Source organism: Megalobrama amblycephala, linkage group LG7 (genome assembly GCF_018812025.1).
Source record: "Megalobrama amblycephala isolate DHTTF-2021 linkage group LG7, ASM1881202v1, whole genome shotgun sequence".
NCBI classification, from domain to species: domain Eukaryota; kingdom Metazoa; phylum Chordata; class Actinopteri; order Cypriniformes; family Xenocyprididae; genus Megalobrama; species Megalobrama amblycephala.
Window position 1 is genome coordinate 55434438 of NC_063050.1, and position 25714 is coordinate 55460151.

At 36.8% G+C, this 25714-nt stretch overlaps 1 protein-coding gene across 1 annotated transcript in view; it reads left to right on the forward strand.

Moving 5' to 3' along the window:
• The window catches only part of runx1 (RUNX family transcription factor 1), a 151735-nt gene that overhangs the window by 103214 nt on the left and 22807 nt on the right, over positions 1–25714 (forward strand). Inside the window, 2 exon segments of the mRNA XM_048198166.1 lie at positions 23892–24148; positions 25268–25424. Of these exon segments, the coding sequence (XP_048054123.1) occupies positions 23892–24148; positions 25268–25424 (414 nt within the window).

The window sequence follows — 25714 nt, forward strand, 5'->3', positions numbered from 1 at the left end:
GTTAGCATCACCTGTTTCCAGCACAGTCGTCCAGGCGCCCGTGTGTGTGTGTGTGTACATGGTGAGCTATGCTTAGTCAGAGGAGATGGCAGTGAACAGCGAGCAGTTGTCTATGTTTAGTCACAGCATCAGTGATACAGCACAGCCGGAGAGACTCTCCTCTGGTCGCCGTCTGGCCACAGAAGAAAGCCGTAGTCATGTCTAGCCACCGTGTCTCGCTCCGTTTAGCGCTAATACTTACACGCGGAAATGGACTTGCATGAACTCTCTGTGTGTGTTGTGGTGTGTTTATAGACTGTAAGGAATACAAGAAAAAGGACAGTGTAAAGAGCCAAAAGAGATAAATGACTACAAAAAGTGATGAATGCACAGAAACAAAATGATCTCATTTAAAACAAACCTCATTAAAACTTAGTTCAAGATATACTGTCTGAAAACAACTCTTAATAACTGAAGTAAATGAATTATGTACTTGTTTATTTATTTCCCCTGTAGAAGAAAAGATCTAGTATTTATGCATTTGTGTGTTTTACACTTTCTTTTTTTTTTTTTTTTTTCCTTTTTTTTTTTTTTTACGTTTGGATACACAGATATTGGTACATCAGCATGTGGAAATGTGATAGTTAATCATTTTTAATTAATTTTATTTTTTGAGAAATACAATAAAACCTATGAAAATGCCATAAATTCAATATTCTGTACTTTTTTTTTACTGTAGCTGATTTTATTTTATTTTATTTATTTATTTTTTATTTCACTTTTTATTTTATTGTTTTGTATTTTTGTTATTTTTTAAATATATTTTTATTTTTTATTGTTATTTTACTTATTTATTTATTTATTTATTTCTTATTTTTATGTTTTATTATATTGTATTTTTGTTATTTTAAAATATATTTATGTTTTAAAATAACATGTTATTTGTATTTTATTTAATTTTATTGTTTTATTTTTTTATTGTATTTTGTTTTTATATATATATATATATATATATATATATATATATATATATATATATATATATATATATACAAAATTATTTTTGTATTTTTTAAATTTATTTATTAATTTTTCTTATTTTATTTACTTTTTTGTAGTGTTTTCGCTATTTCTTTTTACATTTTAAATCATTTTCTAATGGAAGAATTGAAGAGAAAAGTTCATTTTTGAAATCTGAGACATCGTTTGATCGCAGACATTGGTATCCTTGCAAATATGAGCACAGTTTGAGACGTTTTTGAGATCTCATCTCATGTGATTCCTCAGGAGCAGGAGTCTTCCGAAAAAGTTTCCATTCGTTCTCCATTTAGTCTCATTTCTGTGTCGAATAAATAAATGACCTTTGTGACTTTTCTTTCCGGTAGCCTTCAGACAGTAATGCAGATTGTCTGTGCGATCCCAAGCTGCCCTCACAATCTCTGTAATCTATGGGAGTGAATTACAGACTAGAGGCCCCTCCCCCTCCTCCTCCTTGACCCCGCCCACGCCCCGGGGATCCTGGGACCATGTGGCAAACTGGCCCAGGATCTGAGAGTCCCGCCGCCCCGTTTGATCTGCTCTCTGCGCCGCTCCGCACAACATCCGCAGCACAGGAAGAGGATCTCTAATAAAGCCTCTTCATTTCCTTTTATTTTCATTTCTTTTTCCAATCTCCTTCCTCCTGAAAAAAAACGGCGTAGACCAGGATCAGACACATATTGTAAGATCCCATTCTGGACACTTTCATACTGGTTGTAACATGGCTCTGCTGGTTAAACTGCAGTTTCGCACCAGCGCTGCCCATTTAGATCCAGTCGAAGTGGTCTAGAGGTTTAATTTGCTTTAATTTGACGAGGTCGATGGGAAACTATGGAAAGAGTTAGTTCCCGTTTAGACTTCTCAATATCTCCTCTTAGTTTCTTTTACTGCCTGCATATGAAATCAAAAGCGTTTACTGTGAACTTTCAAATTTCCTGTAATTTCATTTTAAAAGTGAAAACACAATTTAAAATAAAATTTAAATAAATTGAAACTAGAATACATTACAATAATATTTTATTAATTTAATCAACTAGAAATATGGTGATTTAAATTGTAACTTTGATTTATTAATTTACATTTTTATTAAAAAAAATAAAAAATCAGATAGAAAAATATGTACTGATGAATCGTGCTCAATATAATACAGTAATGTATTACTTTATAGGATCATCTTTATTCCTAACAAAAAAAAGTTTTTGTATTATTTTATGAATTTTACATCTTGATTTCTTTGCTTTTGCCTGACATCACAAATCCTTTTTCCATCCTCCTGTCTCCATTCTGAAATGTAACGCCCACTTGTCACCATCCAATCAATTCCTAATGTACTAAATCATGCCCCGCCCTACACAGATGCACAAATATTGGTACGACATCAGCATGTGGAAATTACAAAAATGTGATAGAGTTAATGATTATTAGTTAATTTTATAAAACCTATGAGAATGCCATGAATTTAATATTCTATAGCCTGACACTTTTTCAGAAAAATTTCCTCTGATGTGGCAAAATAAGCATTTTTTTGAATGAATATGTAATTTGATGCTTGGAACATTATACTGTAGCCAGTAGTCATTTCATTTCATTTTTTAATTTTATTTTATTTTTAAATATTTTTAAAAAAATTATTTATTAGTTTAGTTTTTATCATTATTTTTTATCATTATTTATTTTTATTTTATTTTTATTATTTTACTTTTTATTTATTTTTATTTTATTATTTTTATTATTTTTATTATTTATTTTTATTTTATTGTTATTTTTTATTTATTTATTTGGTTTTTATTTTATTAATTTACTTTTTGTAATGTGTTTTTGCTATTTCTTTAAACAATATTGAACATTATGCTGCAGATAATTAATTTCATAGAGGTCAGATCTTTTTTTTATTCTGAAATACATTAGGTTGCATGAGTAAAATGCATTTCATGTATTTTATTTTATTTTTTATTTCCTTTTATGTTATTTTATTAATTTATTATTTTTCATTTTATTTTATTTATTTAGTATTGTTATTTATTTTTATTTCATAATTTTATTTATTTATTTTATTTACTCATTTTTTATTTACATTTTTGTAATGTGTTTTCGCTATTTCTTTAAACAATATTGAACATTATGCAGTTAATTAATTTCATAGAGATCAGATCACTTTTTCCTCATTGAATATACTTTGTTTGTTTGTTTGTTTGTTTGTTTAATTCTGAAATACGCCAAGTTGCATGAGTAAAATGCATTTCACGTTGACTTCATGTGACCTGAGCTGTGCCGTATGTTTGTGTGAATGTACAAGGCCTCACCTTCACCGGATCAGTCAATACTGAATCTGTCGGGGTGTAGATCCATGCGCGGGGTGCACTGATACACTCCTCAATGCAACTGGCAGCGACAGCCTAGAAATATTGATCAGTGTCCCATAAAGCATGAGCAGGCCGGGTGAGGCAGAGCCAGAGAGTGGATAGGAGGGTGTTGCCATTGATTGCAACATGGCTCTTGACAGGAGCCTCTTTGTTCCTTTGAAGACTGTAACTGAGAGCGCTAATCGCTCCTTGACGAACGGTTTGTCTGATACTTTATAGACACAAATGAACTGACTGACTGCTGAGATGTTTAGGGGTGACTGTGCTGGATGCGAGAGGACAATGGTTGACTGTTCGCTGTCATCAACGGCCTTTGACATTAGCAGCCCGAGGGCAAATGCTTAAGAGGAAGTAGCACTTTCTCCACTTTCTTTCTTTTTCTAAACCTGTCTCTCCACCTGCGTCTTTGCCTGAGTGTGGTCAGCGCTTTTTCCTGTCGCAGCATCTGTTGGGTAAGTTTCTGATGTGCTTGTGGGCGCCCAGTGGTAAGGACACAAGGAAACAAGCTATGGTGGCCTCCTCGGTTCCCCACAAACCCCAGATCAGTCTTAAAGCCGGCACATGTGCTGCTTTGTCAAGGATGTCACAAGCTTCAGTGAGGGAATCCACATCCCAACTACATGGAAATTTTACACTTTTATCCACTAAATGAGCTCATTTCAAATTTGAAGCCTGCTACAGGTCTCAAAAAAGTTGGCACGGGGGCAAGAAATGGCTGAAAAAGAAAGAAAGCTGGGAGAACATCTAGCAACTAATTAAGTTAATTAATATCAGGTCTGTAATATGATTACTCAGAAGTAAAGATGGGCAGAGCTGTGAAAGAGTGCACAAAAAGATTGTGGAATACTTTAAAAACAATGTTCCTCAATGTCAAATTGCAAAGGCTTTGCAAATCTCATCATCTACAACGCATAACATCATCAAAAGATTCAGAGAAACTAGACAAGGCCGAAGACCTTTATTGGATGCCCGTGGTCTTCGGGCCCTCAGACGACACTGCTTCACTCATTGGCACGATTGTGTCAATGACTTTACTAAATGGGCCCAGGAATACTTCCAGAAACCACTGTTGGTAAACACAATCCGCCGTGCCATCTGCAGATGCCAACTAAAGCTCTATCATGCAAAGAGGAAGCCATATGCGAACATGGTCCAGAAGCGCCGCCGTGTCCTGTGGGCCAAGGCTCATTTAAAATGGACTGTTTCAAAGTGGAAAAATCCAAATTTGACATTCTTGTTGGAAATCACAGATGCCGTGTCCTCAGGCTAAAGAGGAGGGACACCTTCCAGCATGTTATCAGCGTTCAGTTCAAAAGCCAGCATCTCTGATGGTATAGGGGTGCATAAGTGCATACGGTATGGACAGCTTGCATGTTTTGGAAGGCACTATGAATGCTGAAAGTTATATAAAGGCTTTAGAGCAACATATGCTCCCCTCCAGACGATGTCTATTTCAGGGAATTCCTTGTGTATTTCAGCAGGACAATGCAAAACCACATACTGCAGCTATTACAACAGCATGGCTTCGTCGTAGAAGAGTCCGGGTGCCGAATTGGCCTGCCTGCAGTCCAGATCTTTCACCTATAGAGATCATTTGGCGCATCATTAAATGAAAGACAACCACGAACTCTTCAGCAGCTGGAAACCTATATCAGGCAAGAATGGGACCAAATTTCAACACCAAAACTCCAGAAACTCATAACCTCGATGCCCAGACATCTTCAAACTGTTTTGAAAAGAAGAGGAGACGCTACACTATGGTAAACATGCCCCCGTCCCAACTATTTTGAGACCTGTAGCAGGCATCAAATTTGAAATGCAAAATTTCTCTGTTTAAACATTTGTTATGATTCTGTGTTCTATTGTGAATAACATATTTGGCTCATGTGATTTGAAAGTCTTTTAGTTTTCATTTACATGTTGCACAGTAGTTACACAGGAGTCACTTCTCTCCTGTCCTGTCTGATTAAAGAGTGTACACTAGTAAGAATGCGTCTGTCACATTTGGCCTACTCCATTTGATTACTTTTGCTGCATTAAGCTCTGACGATGATGGTGAACGACGTTTCAGGAGCATGAGGTTGGTCGAAATGCATGCGGCCGCCTTCATGCCACTCTTTTCCATCATTGCAGCCTCAAAACTGTGAGACCGCAACAGGGAATGCCAATATAATGGTCGATACTGGCATGGTGCAGCACATGGTCAGAGCCGCTTTGCCAAACCACAGAAACCCTCCTAGACTTTGATAATGGACCATCCGTAGCACCACCAGGCCCAATGGGATCCGTCCCCAACATACTCCTGCGATGTGGTTAACGACTTGGAGATGCAAAGTGTGTCGTGCGCCATCGTTTCGGAGCTTTCCATGTGTCTGTTGCTAATTTATTTATCTGTGGATTTTTACTCCCATTTGCTGGAATGTTCTTCTGGCTAATTTGGTAGGCCCTCATCCGCATAATAGTTTGAGTGGAGGTGAGAGTGATAAACAGAGCTTCTGGAGGAGCACTGGAAATGACTTTTGTCCCAGGACTTTCTGAGTTATTAATTGATTTTGTGGGTGACTAATGACTTTTTTATTGAGCAGTTTCGTCATGCTCCTGGAGGGAGAAAAGCTGAACTGACCGCACTAAACTCTATAGCCTAGATATGGCGTTCTTAAGAGCGTTCGTTACTGTCCAGCACATGCTGCATGGAGAAACTCCACAGGAACTAATGGACATTGACCAAAAAGTGAGAAAGGATTTTGTTTTATTTGTAGAGACTAAAAAGTTTGTTTGACTGAGCATTTATAAGACACATTGTTCATCTAAAGGACGGTTTGCAACATTGTGACAATTATATATATATATATATATATATATATATATATATATATATATATATATATATATATATATATATATATATATATATATATATATATGTGTATATACATGGTATATATTCAGCATGTATATTGTATTGCATAATTTATATAATTTAGGAAATAAATAAATAAATATGTGTATATATGTATATAATGTATAAAATAATATACATTATATAATATATATATATATGTGTAGTGTGTGTATATATATATATATATATATATATATATATATATATATATATATATATATATATATATATATACACGTATATTGCAGGTATATTTAGGTAAGAAATAAATATATGTATATAATAATGTGTATAATAATATACATTACTATAATATACAATAATATATAGTATATATATTATTAATATATATATTAACATATTATATTAATATATATATTAATACAATATGTTGTTTGGCAGGTAAATTTAGGAAATAAATAAATATATGCATATAATATATAAATATATAATTTAGGTAAAAGATATATATGTATATAATAATGTGTATAATAATATACATTAATATAATATGCATAATATACTAAAATATATAGTATATAATAATTGTGTGTGTGTATATATATATATATATATATATTCCCCCTCCGGTATATATATTATATAAATTGCAATACAGTATATATATATATATATATGTGTATATGTATATGTAGAAGACATTTATAATGTTACAGAAGATTTCTATATTAAATAAAAGCTCTTCTAATCTCACTTTCTAATAATCAGAGAATTTTTCATCAGCAAGTCAGCATATCAGAATGATTTTTTGAAGAATAGAGTTTTGAATCATTTCTTTTAGTTGATGTTTTGATGCATCAATCCATCCCAAAATTTGTATAAATTAAAGTTAGCCACTAATCCTCATGCATGCAGAGTTTAGTGAAAGTCCTGCATATGCATCAAACTCAAATGTTTTATAGTAGCATTGAATCAGTTTAACAGCAGCATCACTTCTGCTCTGTGACGTGTGTTTGTAAAAGCTGTTCTGTGTCAGTGTTTGAGTGCTGCTGCTGGACAAAGAGAGGCCAGTGAGTGTGTGTTTGAGCTCTGAGTCACTGTCTAAAGAGCCCATCTGCCTCCACTGACCACAACTCATCCAGCATTAACCACCAGCGCTGGCCAGGCCAACAGTCTGCTCAAACAAAGCTGTTTTGTTTGCCACTGTGGCTCTGCGGTCCACGCTACATAATCACAGGCTCGCCACAACAACAACGACACAGTTATCTGTCTCTGAGCTCACAATTTGTTGGTGAATCTCGGCACTCGGATTCAGAACACTGTTTCAGTGAGTAAACAAGGAAACGTCTGCAGTAAAACATGATGGGAGGACAAGGAAACGTGTGAGAGTGACGAGTGGAGGCGTTTTGAATCTGAATCAGTGGGTTTAATTAGAGACTGTGCTGAGCTGAACAATAGTGTTCTTAACTGGTGTCTGCATGATTCATTTAGAGACAGATGTCACATCACTGAACGCATCTCTCTGCCGTGAGTCAGAGTTCAAATGATCAGTGAATATTGCCTGTTATCATTTGTTTTTTTCCGTTTCTACTAAAGGTTTTAAAGCGCCAAATTAGTTCCAATGCTTCACTTTCTCACTCATAATGTTATCAGCCTATCGTCATGATGATGATGATGATGATGGAGATGAAGATCTCATTAGATCCATCATAAACACTTCATGAGATATATACATCATGAAAATCTATCTATCTATCTATCTATCTATCTATCTATCTATCTATCTATCTATATCTATCTATCTATCTATCTATCTATCTATCGTTCTATCGTTCTATCGTTCTATCCATCTGTCTTTTGTTCCATCCATCCATATGTCTATCTATCTATCTATCTATCTATCTATCTATCTATCTATCTATCTATCTATCTATCTATCTGTCTGTCTGTCTTTCGTTCTATCTATCTATCTATCTATCTATCTATCTATCTATCGTTCTATCCATCTGTCTTTTGTTCCATCCATCCATCTATCTATCTATCTATCTATCTATCTATCTATCTATCTATCTATCTATCTATCTATCTATCTATCTATCCATCTGTCTTTTGTTCTATCTATCTATCTATCTATCTATCTATCTATCTATCTATCTATCTGTCTGTCTGTCTTTCGTTCTATCTATCTATCTATCTATCTATCTATCTATCTATCTATCTATCTATCTATCTATCTATCTATCTATCTATCTATCTATCTATCTGTCTTTTGTTCCATCCATCCAGATGTCTATCTATCTATCCATCCATCTATCCATCTGTCTTTCTATCTATCTATCTATCTATCTATCTATCTATCTATCTATCTATCTATCTATCTATCTATCTATCTATCTATCTATCTATCTGTCTATCTATCTATCTATCTATCGTTCTATCCATCTGTCTTTTGTTCCATCCATCTGTCTTTTTATCTATCTATCTATCTATCTATCTATCTATCTATCTATCTATCTATCTATCTATCTATCTATCTATCTATCTATCTATCTATCATCTATCTATCTGTCTATCTTTCGTTCTATCCATCCATCCATCCATCCATCCATCCATCCATCCATCTATCCATCTGTCTTTTGTTCCATCATCCATCTGTCTTTCGTTCTATCTATCTATCTATCTATCTATCTATCTATCTATCTATCTATCTATCTATCTATCTATCTATCTATCTATCTTTCGTTCTATCCATCCATCCATCCATCCATCCATCTATTCGTCTTTTGTTCCATCCATCCATCTGTCTATCTATCTATCTATCTATCTATCTATCTATCTATCTATCTATCTATCTATCTATCTGTCTTTCGTTCTATCCATCCATCCACCCATCCATCCATCCATCCATCCGTCTTTTGTTCTATCTATCTATCTATCTATCTATCTATCTATCTATCTATCTATCTATCTATCTATCTATCTATCTATCTATCTATCTATCTATCTGTCTTTTGTTCTATCTATCTATCTATCCATCTATCTATCTATCTATCTATCCATCTGTCTTTTGTTCTATCTATCTATCTATCTATCTATCTATCTATCTATCTGTCTGTCTGTCTTTCGTTCCATCTATCTATCTATCTATCTATCTATCTATCTATCTATCTATCTATCTATCTATCTATCTATCTATCTATCTATCTATCTGTCTTTTGTTCCATCCATCCAGATGTCTATCTATCTATCCATCCATCTATCCATCTGTCTTTCTATCTATCTATCTATCTATCTATCTATCTATCTATCTATCTATCTATCTTTCGTTCTATCCATCCATCCATCCATCCATCCATCCATCCATCTATCCATCTGTCTTTTGTTCCATCATCCATCTGTCTTTCGTTCTATCTATCTATCTATCTATCTATCTATCTATCTATCTATCTATCTATCTATCTATCTATCTTTCGTTCTATCCATCCATCCATCCATCCATCCATCCATCTATTCGTCTTTTGTTCCATCTATCTATCTATCTATCTATCTATCTATCTATCTATCTATCTATCTATCTATCTATCTATCTGTCTGTCTTTCGTTCTATCCATCCATCCACCCATCCATCCATCCATCCGTCTTTTGTTCTATCTATCTATCTATCTATCTATCTATCTATCTATCTATCTATCTATCTATCTATCTATCTATCTATCTATCCAATAATATTTTTATAAGTAAATAAATAAAAATTAAGCATTTTAAAAAGATATGGAAATATTTTTAAAATGACACATCATATTAAAAATATATTTGATATTTACATTTTTATAATATACAGTTTTAAAATGTATAATTCATAATATATTATTTTAAAGTGTTTCTTGTTATTTGTTTTCCTGTAGTCAGTTTTAAAAAGCACATTTCCATTTCTCTTCAGGCTGTAATGGGATGGCGAACAGTCTTTGAGTGTCCGTCTCTGTTATCAAACTCCTGCTTCTCATTTCCTCGTGTATCTCCGGCTCTCAGTCCTGCCACATCCTCACGATCACCGGCTCTGCCGCTCCAGGTTACGCTCTGTTTCTTTAGACTCTGCTGGAAGAAGATCGGGTCCAAAGCGTCCCTCCATAGAGTTCAGTTAATTCAGTTTTCCTGCATATTTACTTAAACAATGTCTTGTAAATGTCGTTATATTTGCTTCTCATTGAGCATAAAGCAGTTGGCTAGAGACGAAACGTCTAGTCTGTGGATTGGATTGAATTCAAGGTTAATAACGTCGCATTTGAAAATCATTGAATGGCGCGTTTCTCAGATATTGAAACATTAAGTCAGCGTGTGCATGTGAAATCTATTTTTTTGAGTAGTTTTACAGGAAACCTCAGAATTATAAACATCAATATTGCTGGGATGTACATGTATTACTGGAACCTCTTAATCAAGGTAATTTTAGGGAAAATTAAATTAATCTAATTGTTTCGTGGTAAACATAATCACCAATGAGCAGTATTATTTCGAAATCTCTTTTCGTGCTGATTCCAAATGAATATATTTATCGCTTCTCTGTAGATTTATATATGACAGAAACTTTAGTGTTTCATTTCAAATGTATTTAAGATAGATGACCTGCAGCTACTGAGACTTTTCTTTGCGTGACCGATTTCCAGCTATAGAAGTTCCGATAAAGCGTTGACGCCACTGAAAGTCAGTGTTTAACTCGCGCCGACATTTGTGTGCAATAGTGTGTGTTTTTCATCTTCAGCTCCACTGTCTACTCATCCATTCAAACTGCACTAAATAGCGCCCGAGGCAGATCTTTAGTCGTCTCTCAGCCCCCTCCCACACACGCTCCGGGCCAAACCGGGCCGACAAACACACACCTATACATCAGACTCTTACAGGACACTCAAACCACCAGATGTAGCTGGATTGTGGTGGTATTAACAGCTTGAGACGAGGTTCAAGGTGAAGTTTGAATCCTCTCCCAGTGATCTAGAGTGAGATTTAATCTGCTGAATCCCGGAGTCTAATCTAGTGAACGTCTGTACTGACAGCACAAACCTGCACTTAATAGTCAAAAGACTGAAAAATTCAGTGATCTTCTAGCGCTTGCGTTCGTTCTTCTCGCCGTCCTGCCGCTACACCCTCGTCCCCGTGTGTCAGAAAATCAATCAGCGAGTTTGAGAGGAAGTGCTTGTCGGGCTTCTGAATAATTCACTTCAGCTCGTGACCCTCAGCCTGGGCCGAAGTACTGATACTGACACGTCCGTGCAAAACTCACCACTGTGATGATATGCTGTTCTGGCTGGTTGCTAGGTTGTTGCTAGGGTGTTTTGACTGGTTTCTAGGTGGTTGCTAGCTAGGATGTTCTTGGTGGATGCTAGGTTGTTGCAAGGGTTTTCTGGATGGTTTCTAGATAGTTGCGTGAGTGTTCTGGCTGGTTGTTAGGTGGTTACTAGGGTGTTCTGGGTGGATATAGGCGGTTGCTAAGGTGTTGTGGGTGGATGCTAGGTGGTTGCTTGGGTATTCTGGCTGGTTTCTATGTGGTTGCTAGCTAGAGGGTTCTGGGTGGATTTTAGGTGGTTACTAGGGTGTTTTGACTGGTTGCTAGGGTGTTTTGACTGGTTTCTAGGTGGTTGCTAGCTAGGATGTTCTTGGTGGATGCTAGGTTGTTGCAAGAGTTTTCTGAATGGTTTCTAGATAGTTGCTTGAGTGTTCTGGCTGGTTGTTAGGTGGTTACTAGGGTGTTCTGGGTGGATATAGGCTAAGGTTGCTAAGGTGTTGGGGGTGGATGCTAGGTGGTTGCTTGGGTATTCTGGCTGGTTTCTATGTGGTTGCTAGCTAGGGTTCTGGGTGGATTTTAGGTGGTTACTAGGGTGTTCTGGCTGGTTGCTAGGTTGTTGCTAGGGTGTTTTGGCTGGTTTCTAGGTGGTTGCTAGCTAAGATGTTCTTGGTGGATGCTAGGTTGTTGCAAGGGTTTTCTGAATGGTTTGTAGATATTTGCTTGAGTATTATGGCTGGTTGTTAGGTGGTTGCTTGGGTATTCTGGCTAGTTTCTAGGGTTTTCTGGCTGAAAGCTAAATGGTTACTAGGGTGTTTGGCTGGATTCTAGGTGGTTGCAAGCTTGTGGTTGTGGGTGGATTTTAGGTGGTTATTAGGTTGTTCTGACTGGTTGCTAGATAGTTGCTAGAGTGTTCTGGCTGGTTGCTAGGTGGTTGCTAGGGTATTCTGGGCGGAGGCTAGGCAGCTGCCAAGGTGTTCTGGATGGTTTCTAGATAGTTGCTAGAGTGTTCTGGCTGGTTTCAAGGTGGTTGCTAGGGTGTTGTGGGTGGAGGCTAGGTTGTTGCTAGGGTGTTCTGGATTGTTTCTAGATAGTTGCTAGAGTGTTCTGGCTGGTTTCAAGGTGGTTGCTAGGGTGTTGTGGGTGGATGCTAGGTGGCTGCTAAGGTGTTGTGGGTGGATACTAGGTAATTGCTAGGGTGTTCTGGATGGTTTATAGGTGGTTGCTAGGGTGTTCTGGGTGGATGCTAGGTGGTTTCTTGGGTACTCTGGCTGATTTCTTGGTTGTTGCTAGGGTGTTCTGGATGGTTTCTAGATAGTTGCTAGGGTGATCAGTATGGTTTCTAGATGATTGCTAGGGTGTTCTGGGTAGATGCTATGTGGTTACTAGGGTGCTCTAGCTGGTTGCTAGGTTGTTGCTAGGGTGTTCTGGATGGTTTCTAGATAGTTGCTTAAGTGTTCAGGCTGGTTGCGATGTGGTTGCTAGGGTATTCTGGGTGGATGCTAGGCGGCTACTAAGATGTGGGTGGATGCTAGGTAGTTGCAAGGGTGTTTTGGATGGTTTTTAGATGGTTGCTAGAGTGTTCTGGATGGTTTCTAGATAGTTGATAGAGTGTTCTGGCTGGTTGCTAGGTGGTTGATAGGATGTTCTTGGTGGATGCTAGGTGGTTACTAGGGTGTTCTAGCTGGTTGCTAGGTTGTTGCTAAGGTGTTCCTGGTGGTTGCTAGGGTGTTTTGGGTGTGTGTTTTTAATTCTATATTAGTGTGCCAAGTTGCAATATGGCTTGCAACTGTAAACAGCTGTAAAATTCATTGTAAATGTTTAGTTCAGCAGTGATTAATAAGGTTTTCTGGCTGGTTGCTAGATTTGTTTCTTACTAAAAGAGTCCCTGCACTCTCACACTCTCACATGATTTATGAAGCAATGTCATTTTTGCAAAAATGTCACAGGTGTGCATATTGGCTTCATCAGATTTGAACTGATTTGTTCAAAATACTGTTTCATTTCAGTTAGTTGTTTGATGTTAATATAGTTGATTGTGAACTCTGTGTGTGTGTGTGTGTGTGTGTGTGTGTGTGTGTGTGTGTGTGTGTGTGTGTGTGTGTAGCAGCAGTCGGATCTCTCATTACAGTATATGAGGCCTTTGGGAGCTGTGATGGAGGTAGATTGAAACTCACAGCGGGACCGTTATGTGCTGTTGTTTCCTCTTAAGGGCAGGACGGCCCCTCTGTGAGCTCTTATAGCACTTTATCTTAAAGTTACACTGCAAATATAAGGCAGGTGTTCACTGGCAAAGAGTCAACTCAGTAGTGCACATGGACCAGACTAGAGGACCATGGGAAAAGCAGCGCCTTAAGACTGCAGTGACGTCAGGATGAGCGTCTCTCCATACGGGAGCGCCCTGATCGGCAGCAATGTCAATACAGCTGGATGAAGCGAGTGTGTGTGTGCCTTATTTCTGGACATCTGTGCCTGTCCTTTCCTCCTCCTCACACAGATATAGTGTTGTGTAAGTGCACTAGAATGTTGAAGACTCCAAGTGTTTAAGTTTGGCGCTTTGCAGCTCTGATCCAAAACCTGCCCTGCTGTCTAATTATGCAGTTGCCTTTCAAGGTAACACCCTGATCGTCACAGATCCTGAGGTAAAACACACTACATAGGCAATGACTCTACACTTTACATAAATAGCAGTCACATGACTAATCAGAATTGACTCCAGCAGAGTTTGACTTTAGCATATGAAATTCTGAAAATTTAATAATCAAACTCTAATAAATAATAGTTGTAACTACTAATGAAATATCTAACTATATATATATAGATGAGTGCATGTGTGTGTGAGAGTGTGTGTGAGTTTGTCTGCGAGTGTGTGTGTGTGCATGTGTAAGTGTGAGTGTGTGTGCGCGCGTGTGTGTGTGAGAGGGCAGAGTGCTTTGCTCTGTCACTTGGCTCTGCTGCTAAACGATATGTCAGAAAATCAATTAATTACTTTTAAGCAGCAGTTAACGGCATCCACACAATACAGCCGCATGAATTATTAAAGAGGACGAAAGCTGAGTTATTTTCCCTTAACTAACCTCCGTACAGTACAGAAGACGAACGAGACACAGAATGAATGAAAAGAGGTTATAAAGAGATGCAGAGAGACCGACGACGAAAGAGGAAACTGATTGATACATTTGTAGAATGTAGAACATTCTAATGTTGCCATGCAGTTGCTAAGGTGGAATTTAGAATGTTTCTGATTGCCTTGTTGATTCCAGAGAGATTTAAATCTCTGAATATGAACTCAAGCGCTCCTGATAATCTGAGCTGCTCCACATTGATTTTACAGCTCTATAGACTCTTACTGGATGTCAACTAGTGACTCGCTTTTATTTTTCCAAAGCAATTTTATTCACTTAGTGAATAATATAATAGAAATCTATATTATTATATCCTATTAATATGGTTTATATCTTGACATTTTGAAGGTAATTGCATGACGCATTCATGCATTTTTTCCTCTAGTGAACCCATTTTAGTTTGTTTTTAATCATGATTGACTTACAGTGAATTTACCGCATGATCTTCAGTCTTTCACTCGTCGTGGGTTTGGTCAGTAGTTTTGGCAGCATTGATTGTCGGGCCTCAGGAAGCGATTATTGATCCTGTGTGCCCAGCAGTGCTGGCCCCGGGGTGGCCCGTCTCTGGGGGCCCGTAGGGGACAGACTGCCTCCGGGCAGTGGGGAAAACGACATCTAAATCTGTGCCGTCTCCCGGTAGTGTGCAGGCGAGAATTCAAAAGGCAAGACTGTATATTTTGAGAGTTCGCTAGACAACTGTGTGGTTTGCGAAGCCGTTGTGCCTTTCCACATCCATCTGTGTGGTGTCGGCGGTGACAGGACCTGTCATACACACCCCAGTCGTGATGTTACGACCCTCACGACTTATTGTGGCTTACCAACCTTTTCCTGCAACCCACCCAGACAGCCAAAGTCCTCCGAACCCTTTGAAACTCGAGCTGTGGTCTGAATTGAGTCTTTGCCAGTGTACGTTTGAAATCTCTGATGCCAGCTTTCATTCGAGACCAAAATAGACACGGCCAGCATTCAGCAAACGCTACAGATCCGCCATCTTCCTCGCTCACTACATAGGCAGCATTCTACACTCTAAAAGTGCTGGGTTAAAAACAACCCAAGTTAGGTTGAAAGTGGACAAACCCAGCTGGGTAGTTTTATTTAACCCAACTACTGTTTAAGAATGACTATACTGCTTGCTTAAAATGCACATTATTAACATTTATTATTATGTTTAATAATTAAACAATACACATTTATTAAATTTCTGATTAATAAATGTTCACCTTTTGATTATTATTGTTGCCTCTAGTAATTATGTGTCTGATTTTTAATTTCCAACATATTAGTCATTTTAGTCATAGTCATTTTTAAACAATAGTTGAGTTAAATAAAACTACCCAGCATGTTGGGCAAATATTTAACCCAACTGCTGGGTTTGTCTATTTTCAACTCAACTCGGGTTGTTTTCAATCTATGATTGGGTCAAATATGGACAAACACGACCACTGGATTAAAAATGTAATTTAAGAATGTAACCCAACGGCTGGGTTTGTCCATATTTGATCCAAATTTGGGTTGAAACAACCCAGCATTTTTTTAGAGTGTAACTGACACCAAGGTCATGGGTTCAAAACTGGTAATGTGTATACTTTGAATGCAATGCAAGTCACTTTGGTTTAAAGCATCAGTCAATTACATTTATGCATTTTACAGACGCTTTTATCCAAAGTGACTTACATTTTATCAGTTCATGCATTCACTGGCAATCAAACACATGACTTTCGTTGTACGTAAATGTATCAATGTAAATAGAACTTTATGTGTGACTGATTTGAAACTAATAATCATAAGATATACATTGCACAAATACTGGAGAAATAGTCAATATTTAATTGACTAAAATTCAAAAGTTTGCGGTTGATACAAGTGGGTTAAAAATGGACTAACCCAGCGGTTGGGTTAAATGTTTGCTCAACCTGCTGGGCAGTTTTATTTAACTCAACTATTGGTTAGAAATTAATATATGTCTGGCTTAAAATTAACCCAAAATAGATTGGAAATTAAAAATTAGACACATAATTACTAGAGGAAACTATAATAATCAAAAGGAGAACATTTATTAACAAAAAATTTAATAAATGTTTAATTATTATTCATTAAACTTATTAATAAATGTTATTTATATTAATAAATGTTAATTTCCAACATACTTTGGGTTCATTTTAAGCATCAATACAGTCATTTTTAAACTATAGTTGAGTTAAATAAAACTACCCAGAAGTTGGGCAAACATTTAACCCAACCACTGGGTTAAAACAACCCATTCTCTGGGTCAAAACAACCCAATGACTAGGTTTGTTCATTTTCATCTTGGGTTGTTTTTAACCCAGTGTAAAATCATTAAAATGTTTTGAAAGAAATCTCTTCTGCTGTCCAAGGCTTCATTTATTTGATCAAAAATACAGTGAAATTTTGAAATATTATTACAATTAGGACCTTTAGGATTTTTTGCAAGTGACATTATTTTATTTCCAATTATGCACATTGGTATTAGATGTACACTAGTGTTCACAAGTGGTGTCTTTATGTTTTTTTGAAAAGTCTCTTCTGCTCATCAAGGCTGCATTTATTTGATCAAAACTACAGTAAAAATTGTGAAATATTATTACAATTTAAAATAGCTATTTTCTATGTGAATATATAGTAAAGTGTAATTTATATCCAGTGATCAAAGCTGAATTTTCAGCATCATTACTCCAGTCTTCAGTGTCACATGATCCTTCAGAAATCATTCTAATATGATGATTTGCTGCTCAAGAAACATTTATGATTATCATCAATGTTGAAAACAGATCATATTTATTCAGGATTATTAGAAAGTTCAAAAGAACAGCATTTATTTGAAATAAAACTCTTTTGTAACATTATAAAAGTCTTTACTGTCACCTTTGATCAATGCATCCTTATATGAATAAATGTATTAATCTCTTAAAAAGAAAAAAATCTTGCTGACCCCGATCTTGTGAACTGTAGTGTGTCACAGCAGAACCTGTAACAGCAGCAACTTCTCAACTCAAGAATGGTGTTTTTCCTTCATTTTAAACCATCACAAGCTCTTCTTCACACGCTTCACCTGCTCTCTCATGCGTGATTTCACCATTTTCACTGCATCAAGAGTAAAATAAAGATGGAAAAGGCAAGAGAGGGGGAAATCAGTGGCTAAATGAAGTGAGCAGGTTAGAAGTGCCCCAGGGCAGAGAGACGGGCCTGTCTCCTGAGGCCATGCTTTCTGATGGGATATATTAGTCATGACTGCATGTCAACTTTTCCTCCGTCGCCTCTTCTCTTAATCTGTGTTTTGTGCGATAGGGAGCGGGCGGTGGGAGACGGGAGAGTATAAAGGCAGCGAGGTGAATTAGGGAGTCCGTATTTCTCGGGATTGAATCAGAACAGGTGAAAATGAATTCAGGTCCCTTCAAAGCGTCCGGACCGATCTCATGGGCCATGTACTTCATGAGGAAGGGCCGGAGCGGCAGCGCACTCTTTGGTAAAGTCTAAACTCTTCTAGTTTCTGTCACACTTTCGTTCTTCGTGAATCACTTCATCCATGGTCTTTTTTCCTTTTCTGCTCGTCGTCTTCAGTTTCTCTTGTTTTTATCTTTCCCTCGCTGTAGAATGTGAAAGAGGAACTGTTGAAATAGGGAACAACAACTTCATGTTCCTTCATTACATGTGTGTGTGTGTGTGTGTGTGTGTGTGTGAACCATCAGTCCTTCAAATCAGGAATTTGTTTTTCAGAAGAATATTTCATTTTCTTGACGTATGTTATTAGTATTGATAGTAACAATATGCTGACGGTCTGATATGGCGTTTTGTGTGTACATAAGGCCAAATTATAATAATTGTACTAATTTCAGAGGGATGAAAACTCGTTATACTGTTTGCTGTGATGGTAAAGCAGTATATTTCATTCGGCGTGTGCTTCCTCCGTGGCTCGACCGAACATGATCAGATATTTGTAAGCCTGCAGCGCTTGTCAATATATTTTATAGCCGACTACAAGCGCTATTGATCGCTCAACTTTCAGAGATCAGATTACTCTAAATCAGTAAAACACAAGACCGAGATCCTGCGCGTCCGAGACCCGCGGTGCCTTTGTGCTGGAAAATCATTCATGATTGGCGTGTGTGTTATATTATTTTCCCTGAAATTGATCTTTGCTCTCAGATTCAGCTGTTATCTGTGCTTTATTTGGTTGCTTTGAGCCCAAATTATTATTCATATTTATATCACTCTAAAAGTGCTGGGTTAAAAACAACCCAAGTTGGGTTGAAAATGGACAAACTCAGTTATTGGGTTGTTTTAAACCAGTGGTTGGGTTAAATGTTTGATCAACCTGCTGGTTAGTTTTATTTAACTCAACTAACTCAGCTTGTTTAAAAATGAGTGTATTGCTTAAAATGAACCCAAAATATGTTACTAATGAACATTTATTAATAAGTTTAATGAATAATAATTAAACATTTATTAAATTGCTTATTAATAAATGTTCATCTTTTGATTATTATTGTTTCCTCTAGTAATTATGTGTCTGATTTTTAATTTCCAACATATTTTGGGTTCATTTTAAGCCAGACATATAGTCATTTTTAAACAATTTTCAACCCAACTTGGGTTGTTTTTAACCAGCATTGTGTGCAGTTAGTTTTAAATTGGTTCAAGTAGATCATGCAAATTTTAATTAGGGATCAAATATCATGTCTTTTAATTGTTTATAAGTTTTATTTAGGCACTTTTAATATTTAATATTACTATTTATAATAATAATAATAATAATAATAATTAATAATTATAATATTTATAATAGTACTTATATATAATATATATATATTATAAATAATAATTAGTTTTAATATTATTAAAATTAATAATATTTTATTCTTAGTATTTTAGCACAATATTTTTACCCAATAAACACAGTTACAAAACATGATTATTTATACACTTTAAAAAAATGCTGGGTTAAAAAAAAAATTGGGTTGAAAATGGACAAACTCAGCGAATGGGATTTTTGACCCAGCAGTTGGGTTAAATGTTTAAATGTTTTAACCCAACCTGTTTTATTTAACTTAACTATTGTTTAAAAATGACTATATGTCTGGCTTAAAATGAACGCAAAATAGGTTGGAAATGAAAAATCAGACACATAATTACTAGAGGCAACAATAATAATCAAAAGGTGAACATTTATTAATAAGAAATTGAATGCATGTTTATTATTATTTAGTATACTTATTAATAAATGTTCATTTCCAACATATTTTGGGCTCATTTTAAGCAAGCAATACAATATTTTTTAAACAATAGTTGAGTTAAATAAAACTACCCAGCAGGTTGGGCAAACATTTAAACCCAACCGCTGAGTTAAAACAAAACAATTGCTGGGTTTGTCCACATTTAACCCAACTTGGGTTATTTTTTTTTTCTTATCCTTGTTCTTTCTGGCTTCACTAGAAATCAGAAATGTAAATGTTGACATTTAAACTCAGACGTGAAGTCAGATAAACTGCAGGGTAAACATAAAAAGTCTGGCTGAAGTTCCTCATGTGATGAACAGGACGGTCAGAACGTTACAGACGCTGCTTTTTCATTATTATTGTGACTGACATCAGTATTTTTACAGCTTGTTTTATATTTCATGCTCAGCACAAACAACAATGGAGATGAGACATCTCACAAAGCAGATCTTTACATTTTTACAAATTAATCACGACCAGAAGAGAACAAGAACTTGTAGTTCCTGGTGTTATTGTTGTGAATGACTCTTGATCGTGATTATGACTGATAAACTCCATCTGGGGAATTTGCAGCATATGCAGATTTTCACATTTTAAAATTCAGATTGCGTGTGGACAGGCAAAGGTGATGATTTGTTCTGGATTTGGCCTCAAACATGCTTCTAAGGAATGACACCTTAAAACACTATCATTATATCACCATGCATGTGGTGAATAAAAAACAAAAGCATAACTAAAAAAAAATCATTTCAGTACCTGTGCTTCCTCTGCCAGTGTTTTGTCAGCTGTTTAGAATTCACATTCTATTCGATTTACTGAAAACATTTCTGTGATACTCATGCATTTAGCACAGGATCCATATGGCCAGATCGTCTGCTGCCCCCTGTTGGCCACAAAACACAGATCAGATCATCACTGAGTCACAGCAGTGTTCATCATTTCTTTTTGTCTTAGAAATAATACTGAACGTTTGACTCTTTTGATTGTTTTGAATATTAATGTGTCATCTAATTTATTTGATGAACATGTGCCTTTTTCTGCTTGTTCTGATATCATGTTCCTTCTGATAAAATAGAAAACAATCTGCTAGTACAAAACAAGCTTAATGTTTTCATGCATAATAATCTGTGTCACTTATATTGTTTTTTAATGATTTCTTAATTTAAATTATAATATAATATAAGCTATTTGTGTTGTAATTTCACATGATATTCAGTGCCATTTAATAAGTAACTTAAATCCAAACAATTCAACAGTGAATCAACGAGAGCGCGCGTCGAAGCACGCGCGAGGAATTCCATTGACGGCTCAGATCCATTTTTTCCCCCGGTTCGGACGGTCTTCTGATTAGTCTAGCCCTTCGAGGTCTGTCATCACTGGCCAATGACAGCGTTCGAGGAGGAGGCAAATGCAAATGAGCTCCCCTGGCTGGCGTTCCTGCGCTGCCCATTGCCAGTAAAAGCGCGTCGCTGCCGGGAGATTCATTCACAACGCATCATCATTCCCACCGCGAGCTGGATTCAGGAAGAACACTTTCTCTCAGCAGCTCACTGTTGTATACAACACTTTTTAGATAGTTTGAGACCGCGAACGCGTTGGCGTCAGGTGCGCAACTTTCCAAGGGATACGCGCGTGCCAAATCATGCTCTCTGAAGACTGAAAGAGGAACAACATCTACATAAAGTGAATAGAGTTCAGTTCGATCTGAACGGCAGGTTTTCCACCTTACAACGGATAGTAAGACGCGCGAACTTTGCGCGTCGCCCTTGAGCTCGTATCCTTGACTCGCGCGCGCGTCAGAATCAGCTGCTCGTCTGGGATCCCTGGATCCTGATCCTGACTGAGACGGTGTTCAAAAGATACCAAATGGTTTTTCTTTGGGACGCCAAATACGGTAAGAGCGTTTTTTAGCTCTGGACACATGCGTAGCGGCGGTTTCACGAGTCTATTTTTACGCGTCATGTTTCATAATATCTGAATGTTCATAGCTGTTAATAATCACTGAAACCTTAACCTGAAGCATGATGTTAATGTGACTTCCCGTAGTCAAAATGCTACAGATTCTCTGTCTCTCAACTTCACGTCTTTATTGGCATTGTGTAAAAGAATTAAAATCATACAGAATAGCAATTGTGCAAAAGGATTAAGCAAGTGGTATTAACAAACAAAATAGCTTTGCATTAAAATTAGACAAGACTAAATATTAGAGGCAGATATGTTGTTCAGAAATGCACAAACAATTTATACACACACACACACACACACACACAAAAAAATGTAACTGAAGTACATATTTTCCATGATTATCTTGTTTTAAATTCCTGAATTAAAAGTCATTTTGATATTTTTAGTTCTTATAGTCATGTTAGGCATACCAAAGATTGTTAAAAATATTAATATTTCCCCCAAAAGATCATTGAGCTGAATCAAAGTCATAAAACAACTTTATATTGTCATATGAGAAGAAAACCATAAAACAGAGAACCTCTCATGATTGTGTGTCGATTCTCATTAATTTTTAAAAAAATATTGCATTTCGACCTTTTTATGAAAATGGACGTTTTATTCAGGTCAAATGGAACTGTTAGAGAATATATGATTTGAACTATATATGGTTATTTTTTACATTAAACCAGAATGTGTGTAGAAAATGTATGAGAACAACGTGAATATAAAGATTATATTTTTAAGAAAAAAAGAAGGATATAATATAAGTTTTCATCCCACATACTGTGCCGTAAGAATGCGTCTTTTGGGATTCTCATTCTTTAGTCTCATATGTCTGGCCTTATGGCATCCCGCATTTCTGCTGTGTTTTGTGCATTCTGTCTGCAAATGCATCTCTCTCCTTTCTACACCTTCTCCCACTCACCATTCAACAAACTCCAGGTTTGTGTTTATGTTGGAGAGAGCGCAGCGGGTCACGTGTTCAGCCGCACTCATGTGGCATTGATTGTGGTCGGCCCGAATGACCGCAGGCCGCGGCGCTGTCTGACGGTTTTAAAGCTTTTAACTGCACGGAAGTCAACCGGGGTCACGGCACCAGAAAAAGTATTTTTTAAAACGTAAAAAAAACAAAACTGTGCATTACTATATCCATTAGCATAGGTGCATAAAATGAGAAACTCTTCAGTAGAGTAACAGAAGTGCAAATTACTTAACTGTGGTAAAATCACGGCTCAAAGTCACTGTAATCCACAGCTGCGAGAGTCTTATTTAAGAAACCAATGTTAACATCAATTGTAAATTTGATTAAAAATAATTATTCTGCTTAGTAATACATTGCCGAGCAATGCAACAACTCACACGTGTGCATATGTAGACCAATGTCTGTTGCTCATTCAATCTCACATTATAAAAATACATTTTTGAAACAGCTCCGATTTCATTTTTGCAGCAGTGATATACTGATATTTTCTTATTGTTGCCGTGCATTATAGTGATTTTACTATGGTTAAGTAGTGTTTTGAAAGAAGGCCACAAATGTCCTTTATTTAAGATGCCGATGTTTAATACATAGCAAATTTTACTAAAAATAATTATTCTGCACAAGTGCCGAGCAATGCATAAAAGAAACATCTCATATTTACTTTTTGCAAAACTGATATATTGCAAACATTTTACAATTTTACTATTGAAGAATTGTTCTCTTGAGTTTCATCAAGGTTCAGTCTGCACGTCTTATCTATTTAAAACACGAGCCTCTATATACACTAGCTAGTCGTCCATGCCTTTAACTGTTGAACCTCTTCACTGTGGTGCAGTAATGCCATTTTTGTGGGCTGTATTTGAGATATTTGACATTGCAGCAGCCTCGTGGGGAAACAAGGAACGACTTCTGAAGGTGTTCGTGATATGTGAATCGTGATGACAGAGCAGTTAGCCAACAGAATGACTAGCTTCTGGGAAATGAAGAGGGGTCCCACAGGGCTCTATTCAAGGCCCGATGTGATTTCGTTGATGCAGCCCTCCACACTAATGTAAAAGATCTAATGCTCATTCGTGTTTCAGAACCTGCGCCTGGGCGACGCTTCACGCCTCCCTCGACCACGCTGAGCTCGGGGAAGATGAACGAGGGGTTGCCGCTGGGGGCTCAGGAGAGCAGCGGCGCCGCCCTGGTGGGCAAACTGCGCATGGCTGACCGGAGCATGGTGGAGGTGCTTTCCGACCACCCAGGAGAGCTGGTGCGCACCGACAGCCCCAACTTCCTCTGCTCCGTCCTGCCAACACACTGGCGCTGCAATAAAACCCTGCCCATCGCTTTCAAGGTACTTGAACACTGGTGCCTGCGCATGACATCTTATGGTTGAACGATATCGAATGCATGTGTTTCCTTAAGGAGCTACTGCATTTATGCTTGTTCTAATACTGTAATTGTTGTAAACGAATGCAGTCATGTTGATTCAATCATTAAATCACCTTTTTAACATGATACATTTAATTCAGAATGAGATATGAAGATATGAATCCTTTTTGATGTTTGCTCTAAAGACTAAACATACTAAAGTAAACTCACAGTAATTACATATTAGGTCTACTCGAGATTTTTAGAAATCTTACAATCTTTTTTTTTCATGCACATCCTTAATTAAGCTAATGATTTGGAGGGAAACGTCAGTAATTGTTGTTAATCTCTTGTCACGGGTGACTGCAACATCTTTCATCATCATCTTCCGCATTTGGCAAACGACGGCAAAAATGCGAACCACCCAGTCTTGCCAAAAGCAGAGCGTAGTCCTGCGAGGCATGTGTGCACTCTGAAACAAAGAGCTGAAGAATGCGCTGACATTTACAGTTAATATGCAAATAACCTGCTCATTTAGTTTAGATATGGAGATATTGCACATGTGAATGTGACGCAGGACAGTAAAGAGGATTTGAATGTTGTTTGGGTTGCAGTATCTGCCCGATGTTTTTGCTTAATAATAACGTCATTAAATATGTTTATTAACAAGATCTATTGTTAAGTATAATAATAATGAAATTGCAGAAAAAAGTACAAATGCATGTCAATAATGTTCAGTTGTACAGTAGGTATATACAATGTTTTTTTGTTTTTTTTTAACAAATGAATACTTAATGCATTAAATTGATCAAAAGTGACATGTGAAAAAGTGAAAAATTAAATTCAAGAGTTTTTACAAAAACAGTTTGCAACATTGATAATAATAATATGCATTAATTAATTACATTTTAAAGCATATTTAAATAGAAAACATCTATTATTATTATTATTTTATTAATACCATTATAGTTGTCGCTGTAACTTCATTATCCATTCTACTTTTCACTGTGGCATAGTGTGATAATTGTCACGCATTGTATTTTTGGAATGTTTTTAAAATTCAAATGTATCTAACACATCATGCTCATTCATTGGTCGACAGGTGGTTGCCCTCGGCGATATCCCCGACGGAACGCTGGTCACCGTGATGGCCGGCAACGATGAGAACTATTCTGCCGAACTCCGCAACGCCACGGCCGCCATCAAGAACCAAGTGGCACGTTTCAACGACCTGCGTTTCGTCGGCCGCAGCGGACGAGGTTAGAAAGGAGGATGCATATAATTTACTCTGCAATATGTTTGAGAAAAGGAAACACAGTTGATTTAAACTCACTGCTGAGCCGTGACAGAGCTATTTTAATGCCAGTGTCTGCGGTACACAGAAGTCTGTGTGTGCGCATGCTTGGTTAATTGCGTATATGGTCCTATTTGTGTTGATATAGTGCTCGCACATCAACGCAGGCCATTACCAGTCCACTTCCTGTGACAGGCGGCCGGTTCAGTCAAATGCTGCAGGTCTTATCTATTTAAAAACACGAGCCTCTATATA